Source organism: Morone saxatilis, unplaced genomic scaffold (assembly GCF_004916995.1).
Source record: "Morone saxatilis isolate NCDOM2014 unplaced genomic scaffold, NCSU_SB_2.0 Contig10, whole genome shotgun sequence".
Taxonomy (NCBI): Eukaryota; Metazoa; Chordata; class Actinopteri; family Moronidae; genus Morone; species Morone saxatilis.
Window position 1 is genome coordinate 1,131,940 of NW_023339652.1, and position 9,176 is coordinate 1,141,115.

General features: G+C 42.7%; 1 protein-coding gene across 1 annotated transcript; it reads right to left on the reverse strand.

Moving 5' to 3' along the window:
* Window positions 1-1,955: 1,955 nt before the first annotated feature.
* On the reverse strand, window positions 1,956-8,947 carry LOC118341983 (NF-X1-type zinc finger protein NFXL1-like). Its single transcript, XM_035680411.1, has 7 exons — window positions 8,825-8,947; window positions 8,254-8,344; window positions 5,544-5,664; window positions 5,308-5,464; window positions 4,334-4,425; window positions 2,653-2,674; window positions 1,956-2,252 (listed from the first exon to the last, which is right to left on the reverse strand). The coding sequence occupies exons 1-7, from the start codon at window positions 8,903-8,905 to the stop codon at window positions 1,956-1,958; spliced, it is 861 nt and encodes a 286-aa protein (XP_035536304.1). The 5' UTR covers window positions 8,906-8,947.
* Window positions 8,948-9,176: the final 229 nt, after the last annotated feature.

Consider the following 9,176-nt stretch of genomic DNA (forward strand, 5'->3'; position numbering starts at 1 on the left):
AATATCACATCGACAAGGAGAGAGGAGACGATCAGGAGGAATATTAATACAGAACTGATACCAGATCTATACAGTACACTCTCTGACAATATATAGTTTAATTTTAAGGTTCAGTAATGTCCTAAAACAGCTGCTGTAGTTTTTATCAAACAGGAGGAAACAATATCAAAAAGGGGCAAAGAGCTGTACAGTTGTCATAAACGGGAAATTATCTGCACCTGTTTTTTTTTTATGCTACTAATACTATATATTAGCATTAAAGGGTAGTCGTGGTCACAGAAGACAATCCTGGAGACAAACTGTAGTATTCTTACAATATTCTTATTATATTTCTATGATCATTCAATATATAATAAACCATCAGACCAAACAAACAGTGTACAGGAGATGTGACTGCAGATGTTTTACTGCAGATGTTGGTGTAACCTGGGAATGGACTTCAGCTTCTCCACTGTAAAAAGAGAAAACTGATAATTATATTCAATTATACTAAATATTTGAGTTTTAGAAAGATTTGCAAACCAGATTTTTCATTATTATGATGCCTGAAAATTACAGTATACACAGTTATTACATAGTTATTACATAGTTTTACACTTTCTTTTTAATACAGATTTCGTTTCTAAAACTTAAAGATTTGTGTTTTTCTTAAGAAGAAAAGTAAATTATCATCATTATTAGTTTATATCAGAACTTGGGAATTTGAGTTAAAACAAAAACATTTAATGACAATTTTCTCAATTTGTTTTGTGTACTGATTCGAGGTAAAGTTTAAAATGTCTAAACTATTTTGCCATCTTGGCTCTTGAAGCTTGAATCAACAGCGGGTAAATTGGACGTGTTGGTTTCAGGTACATAGAGACACCAACAACAAAGACTCGTAACTTCACTTGGAGCCAGTTGACTTAATAAAAACACAAAAGTGGAAGAACTATAGATTTAATCACAATCTGTTGTAAACATGAGGTTTGCTGTGATAAGCAGCTCTCAGGAGTCTCCACAGAGAACATTTACAGACATTTTGTCCATAAATCTGTCCAACATTTCCTCAGATGAGACATTTCTGCTTCCTGCTGCGGCTGAAGTGATAAACCTCAGACGTGTTTTATTTCCACTCGGCTGTAAAAACGGTTTTTATGAGCTCATCTGATTGGATCTCGTCTGGATCTGTTCGTCTGATCAGATCTCGTCCAGCTCAGTGGAGGTAGAGAGACCATCTCTCTCTCTCTCTCTCTTATTCCCCTGTTCAGCTCCATTCATCCCCAACGCCACTCATCCACCAGCCAATCCTACATGCCGCGCCGTGACATCAGAAGTGGGTCGCCCTCCCGGATGATTGCGGTTGCTATGCCAACAGGTGGAGGTTACAATTACTTGTGTGTGTGTGTGTGTATGTTTTAGTCCCCAATAAATGGCCCAAATGAGATCAATCTAGTGTGTGTCGACATGTGGAGGGTTTTAAGCTCCCAGTCTGAACACACTGATCAGGTTTCACACAGATCATTTAAATTCTGCTCTCAGGTTGTTGTTGTTGTTGTTGTTATTTCAGGGTTTTGATATTCAGAGCAGGGACGCAGTGATGCATTTAAAGCAGTTTTATCCTTCTGTTGTTAAAGTGGCTGAAATAAAGTCAGTAAGAGACTGACTGTAAAAGTGTCTCGTTTTATTTATTTAAGCCCATAAAGGAGCTGAAATTTATGGAAGCCCATTTCTGCCAAAATGAGTCATTTTAATGAGAAACTTTAGCAAAAGATTGACGTAATATCTCAAAATAAGACCACGCCCCTCACACTGTAGGTCCCACTGACATAAAATTAGACAAGTCCACCGAACTAGATTTTCTGCCATTTTTGCTGTCACCTCCTAAACCGCCAGTCAGATCGATACCAAATCTTCTGTGGATCATCATCGGACGAAGCTAATCAATAGTTGCATAAAGCTTATTGATATCTTATTTAGTTTTCAAGATATTGACCAATGAGCTTCAAAGGGGGCGTGGCTTGAAACATAACTCGATATAAGTCAACAACCATTGGGCCAATGATAACTCTCATTGGATACGTCCATATAAGGACCTGGAACCCACCACCAGGGGGCGCTACAACTACAAACACTGGGTGTGTCATCACCTTGTTGCCGTTGGTAACCAGGTGGCACTCCCTGCTGCAGTCGTGGTTTCCGCAGGTCAAAGGTCGTCCGCAAGGTCGCGTACAGGAGAACCGCCCCCGGCGATGACACGGCACCGGGCTGACCTGATCACGGACAGACAGACGGAGTACAGACATCTTTAAACGTATTGTTTGACCTCGTCTGAAGGTGAACGAGTGTAACGAGTGCGCTGAATACCAAACAACGAAATGGGATGAAACGCAGGAGGGAATTATATGAGACAGAGGCAGAGAAGGACGAAGAGAGAGAGATAGGAGGAGTGAATGAGGAGGAGGTCAGAAGGACAAACTAATAATGGACGACGTTCGAAAAGAAAACAGGGAGGAGAGGAGGAGAGGATGGAGGGAGGGAGAGAGGGAGGGACGGAGAGAGGGAGGGCTCCAGATAAAGAGGGGAGGAAGTGATAAATCTAAACACTGAGGCAGATACATGAAGTTAGTGTGTAAATGGTGACAATCAGGGAGGAAACTAATCAGTTCTTACCTCATGTTCCCCAAAACAGGCTCTGAAACACAAACAGGAAGACTACATGTTCACTTTTATTCACATTAACTCAGTTTAATCATTGACTTCATCTCCATGTACTCTTAATGCTGCCTCATGTCAGTTTATTATATTGAATTTATTAATTTAAATCCTTTTATTTTGAACATTTTTAAGGTTTTCCATTAACTTCCATTAATCACAGTCTCTACCAAAGTGCTCATTCAGGAAACAAACAAGTGTTACTCCTGTTTCTTCACAATAAAAGCTCACATTTGCTCCCACTACAGCACACTGAGGCCACACACACACACACACACACACACACGGTGTTGGCCCTGTTTGTGGCTTTTGGCCCGAATATCCTCAACATCAACACACACTGCGTCACAGAGCTACAGGCAGCTGGCAAACACAATGTAATCCACACACACACACACACACACTCTCTCACACACACTCTCTCTCTCTCACACACACACACACACACACACACACAGCATGCAGTGTTTTTTAATCTCGGCTCTAATGATCCATGACAGACCAAAGTACCCAGGAATGTGTGTGTGTGTGTTGTTGTTGGGTGTCTGGGTACCACATGGTGAAAACAGAGAACAATTGTTTTAATGTTTCGAACACACACTGAGACTCAGACCTCCTCTGTTTCTATCCACCTGTGTGTATCTGCAGGCTGTTACAGGCATACTCATACTAATATATTAACATCTAACCTCTAATTTAATGCTACTTAATCACAAGTGCAGTAAATAATGTCTGATGGGAAATGTAATAATATTAAATAGTCTAATATTGTGTGACCTCTAACAGTGGTTCCCAATCTGGGGGTAAGAAAACTGCACACAGTAGGCCAATATCTCTGCAATTCATTCATTTATGTGAAGAAAACTAAATGAAATTGTTCTTTTTAGATGATTATTTAAGATAGAAACAGGATTAGGGGAGAGTGAAGACCTGAACACAAGCATTAAAACAACCAGAGAGACAATGAGAAGAAAACACTGAATTTATTAAGAAAGAGGCCAATTAAGTCTGTATGATTGTTGAAATCAGGCAAACTAATCTCTGATTAACATGCACAGTAAATAATCTGCTCAAAATTCATCCAATCACTCCTTTTACACAAACCTCCTGCAGTTATCGTGTTGTTCTGAATATAATATGAAATATCCAGAAACTCACTAAACAAGGGGTCGTCTGTTTACTTAATGTTAGAAAACGGGAAGTGTATTAGTGGTAAGTGGTATTTATTAAGGTTCCAGTCTGGGGTCTATTTTATCCTGTAAATGACTTAGGTAAAAACACTGAAGAAAAATACACTTCTACGCTGATGAGAGTGTAATTTATACTCATGCTCTCGCTGTAGCACAGTTACAGAGCTTCAGACTTTATTTCATTACAAACTTCTCTCTGAAGCTCGCTTACAGTTAACGGACGGTATTTAAATCCATTGACAGGGTTCCCTCGCTCAAGAACCTGGGTCTATGGATCTATATTCTAACTCTATCTAGTAAGGAAGCTCAAAGGGAAAATTGGCTGAATTATTGGTGAATTATTATGAATTATTGTTTTATTAGGTGGTTCCAACCAGACCTGTATTTGGTTTTAATGAGAACATTAATTAAAAGGTAATTCTGTTCCAATAACGTGTTTTTTGACCTACGTTGGTATCGGTACTTGACATGGCGGACAGGGCAGAGCTTTCTTCACAAAGGCTGGTTCAGACGGCTGCTCCCACGGACCCGCTAGCTGCACCTAAAAACACACACACACACACACACACACACATTAAGAAAACATGCAGAGGTTCTCTAAACATCAGCATCATTACTCTGATAGGAAACAGGAAACATCACTTTATATAACTGATGACACAGATGGAGTCTTTTTATAATTTCTACTCTTTGTGCCACAAACATCCTCCCTGTTAAAGCAACATTGACGAAAAACTCACATCTTTTATTAAAGTAAAAAAAAGCACTTCTCAGAATCATATTAATGGATTATAATTATTGATGCAGGGCTCCCACTCTTTTTAATAAATCATTTTCCAGGAGTTTTTCTTGACTATACAGGACAGTTATGTAACCAGGAGGTCCAGTATTGACCCATTTAACCCCAGTTTTGTTCCTATATTTCCTATACATCCTATACATTCCCTCTGACCGTAACATTAATGTGAGCACAGCCTGGAAGTAACTGTTCAAATTAAGTATTTCATTTCACAGAAAAACCTTTTAAAAGGTGAAAGTGCATCGCTGAAACAATATACACCCTCAGGTTTATAAACGCGACCTGAGTGAGGGGCTATAAGACAAAAATAGAATTTTTCAGGACAACAGAGATTATTTTGTTAGAAGATATTTGGTCATTTTAAATAAACTTCCAGGTGTCTGCCTCACGGTGGATCGGTGGAGCTCGATTTATTCTGAGATGAACAGACTAATGTGCTGTAACTACCCTCTTCTATCTCTTGTTCTTTGGTTAATTTATCCACCCGACTGTATTTACCTGCTCGTTTTAAGCAACGCAGCTCAGCGTTCACTAACTTTGGGTTTAGCTTTGGAGCAGCTGGTAGGTGGATGTTGTTCCCTGTTTCCAGTCTTCATGCTAAGCTAACAGCTGCTGTCTACGTACCTGTTGGGACTTGACCAGCACCATGTCGTGGCAGGGCTGCGGGCAGGTGTGGCTGCAGCCGGGCAGCAGCAGTAGGCAGGGCTGTCTGCAGGGGGGGCAGGGCCCGGGGTGGCACCGGTGGGTCTCTCTGGTCAGGTGGTGGCAGGATGGAGGACTCCTGCAGGAGACAGAGTACGTGTTAATGAGAGTCAGTGCTGGGGGGGCTCTGATGGGAGGCGGCGGTCCCGGGTTTGTACCTGCAGGTCTCTTTGCAGCGAGGCGGTTTGGTGCTCCGTTCTCGCCCACAGGGGACGGCCAAGCCGGTGGAACCACATGTACACCTGACCTCCACCGACTCCGGACAGGGATAACAACTACCTGAGGGACAGGTGAGACACAGTTATTTATCTGGAGGAGTTATTTCAATAAGGACACTGAATGAGGTTTTATTTTCTTACAAGATCTCCTATTAGTGTGTTTCCAATCTGAGTGACAGAGGACAAAATCTACAGCTCTCAATGTGCAAAGAGTTGTTCTAAAGCAGAGTTTTCTCTTTCTCTTTCTCTTTTTCCCAGCGCGTACCACCTCACTTATTATTTATTGAATGGTTCAAGAACCAGAGCTAATCTGGTGGAAAAGGGATCTTCCTGTTTCACACTGCTCCTCCCAATAGTTCCAGTTTGGAGCCATGACTACAGTGTGTGTGAGCCATTCATCTGACCTCCGCCCGCTGTCTCAGTTCAGCTCCGTACTGATCATGGATGTATGATTTGGGGTGTAAACAACCCTGGTTGAGTATTTCCTGTCAGTTTGCTAACACTGTATCCCTGAATAAGAGTCTGTCTGTGTTCTGTCACCTGACGCTCTAATGAAGAGTCCCATCAACATAACACACTGAGTGTTGAGGGGCAGATAAAGAGTGTGTGAGCTGATAAAACCTTCACTCTGTGGTAGAACCAGGGTTAAGAGCCAGTGTTTGGCTCCATGTTGGATCCCGTTCTCAAGTGTTAAATAACTCAATACTAATAACTAGTTTCTTCTCCGTGGCAACAACAGCTGAGACTCATGAGTGTCGCAGCATTCAGAGCCGTTCAAAAATATCCAGGAAACCTTTATTTTGAAAAGCGATCATTAAGAGCCGATCGGTTTGTTTAATAAACACTGTGTGAGCTAAAAGATTATTTCAACACACACACGCCTCAGTGTCGGCTGTTATCTGCGTTGGCGGCGGCGCGACCTTCTATCTGTTACGCCCTGAAAGGTCAGAGCAGCCAATCAGCACGCAGAAGCACAAATAAATCAACTTTAATCTATTCCGCCAATCACGAGGCAAACGGACGCATAAATTATCCTTTAATCGCCTGATCGGGGAACAATAGACGCACACACACACACAGACACACACAGGCAACACAAACGTCCTTTAAATACAGCGGATATAGATGTTTTGACAGGAAGCACAGAGGTAACTTTCGCAAATCACAGTCGCATTCATCTGGTGTGTGTGGTGTTGCTGTTGTAGACAAATGTCACACACACACACACACACACAACACACACCACAGCAACACACCCCGACCAACTCACACAACCACACTCTTCAGAGTTGGTTATGCGTCTAGACATATTTCTGAGATTTGACCTTTGCCCTTTCCACAGCTGGTGACTCGTCAACAAATCACAACAAGGTCTGGAGGTACAGATTGGATGTGATTGACTCTGTGTGTGTGTGTGTGTGTCTTCACAATAAAGTTCAGGTGCAGCGTTTTATAACCTCAGCTGATGTTTTCAGACTTAAATGGAACATGAAGCTTTCTGTCACAGAGGGAGCTGTGTGTGTAATGAGGAGGAGGAGGAGGAGGAGGAGGTGACGAGGGACAGGTGTATACAGGTGTTCCTGTCAGCGATGGAGCTGCAGCAGCGACACACAACTCATCAAGGAACACTTGCTGCAAGTTAACCAGTTATAAGTCAGAAATCTGACGACAGACATAAAACAGACACTTTTAGAGTCAGTGTGATTTATGCTTCCTGAGGAGGTCATTACTCTGATCTTCATCACAAATAAACAGCCATAAATCCACATTAATCCACAGTAAAAGAAGCTGCCAGAGAACAATCCCACTTTTATGTGTTCTTCAGTATCGCAGTGATCCAGTGAGAGCGTCTGTGCGTCCATCAGTTCACTAACGGACCATTAGGCTCCTCGTAATGAGACTGAAGGGAACAAAAACAGCTAACTCACAGACTCCAAGGCAGCTTCCTGTTTACTTCCTCCAAAGCCCCCGAAATATACAGAAATAAACACCTGAATATGAATAACGTGCGTCAGAGGAAGGACTCCCCCACACTGTCTCACTCACTGCTGGAAAAACATTTTACTTTTTATTTCATTCTGCTGTGAAACGTTGTAATAAATGAGATGTTTGAGATCCAAAGCCCCAGAATGACAGGAGTTCTGTGGAGTGAGGACGCCGGGTCGATCGCTGCGACCGACCAGCGTCAAACAGCACCGAGCAGATCGCAGTGTCGAAGTCAGACACAGAAACAGCATACAGAATACGGTGGATTTTCAAAATAAAATACTGCTACTACTCCACACTACACCAAAAAAGAATAAAATAACGTACTGACCCCCGGTAGAAACACTGATAAAGGAAAAACAACAACATACGATTGATTATCAGCATTATTCCGATTGTCTGTATCCATAATTACTTTATCCAATTGCCAATAAAATAATGTAAGGGTTAGATATTTTGGCTGTGATGCCGTCAGTAGCCCCGCCCACAGGAACTCATTCATTCTGAATTCTGACACCAAGATGTTCATTTTTATGACCAACGCTTTTCCTTGATTACCAATAATCGGTATCTGTATCGACCCTGAAATAAATAACGCGATATTTTCAGAGAAGGTTAAATCTCGTACTGTGTGTGTGTGTGTGTGTGTGTGTGTATGCGTTACCTTGGTGACAGCCGGAGGGACACTTGTGGTTGCGACACCCCAGAGTCCGACCACAGCTCTGGTCGCACGGAGGGCAGTTACCAGGGCAACACTGTAACACAAGGCATGGTGGGAGTTTAAACAGGAGGACGAAGATGGTTAACGCCACAGAGACAATCAGCTCGGTGCGTCCGATAAGAGCCGCGCCGCCGCCAACCTTTAACGATCAGATTACCGTCGGATTAGACGCCATCGCTCTGACATTTACACACGAGGAAGATAAGGAAAGCGGCGAGGAACCGTCGCACCACGCGTGTGTTAGTGTCTTTAAACTACCAGAATGCATTGCTGCTCACATAGACAATGAATGGAGAGCGTGGGCTGTTTTCTATAAACTGTCAGTAAACACTGGGTCGGTTTATTGACGACAGCTGTGATAATCAATGAATTATTTATGATATTAATCAGTCTGTACTGTGAGGATCTGGTGTTTTAACAGACCAAATGAATCAGTGAGTTCTGACAATGACTAACTGATGGAGCAATAAACTGACTGGTACGTGTGTACTGATGATGAAGATGATGCACTCACCTTCCTCCTGCACTGGTGTCTCTGGCAGCTTCTGGTTTTTGGACATTTGGAGTCACACAGGTATTCTTTATGACACGGCATCAACTTCCTGTATTTACCACACCTGCACTCCTTCTCCACCTCCTGTCACACACACACACACACACACAGAGAGAGTCAGTGTGTGTGTGTGTGTGTGTGTGCGCTCACTGGTCTTGCCGCAGGGACAGGATCTGCTGACGGAGCGAGGACACGGGGGACAAACTCCATCGTGACACACAACCTCACAGGTGTGATTCCCACAGGAGAGCAGAGAGCCGCATACCTGGAGGAGGAAGAGGAAGAGGAAGAGGAAGAGGGGGAGGAAGAGGAG

Coding starts and splice junctions, on each gene's coding strand:
- LOC118341983 (XM_035680411.1), bottom strand. CDS start 8,905: ATGCCGTGTCATAAAGAATACCTGTGTGACTCCAAATGTCCAAAAACC. Junction 5,665..8,253: donor TCCCTCCGGCTGTCACCAAG/GTAACGCATACA, acceptor CCTGTCCCTCAG/GTAGTTGTTATCCCTGTCCG. Junction 5,465..5,543: donor CGCTGCAAAGAGACCTGCAG/GTACAAACCCGG, acceptor TGTCTCCTGCAG/GAGTCCTCCATCCTGCCACC.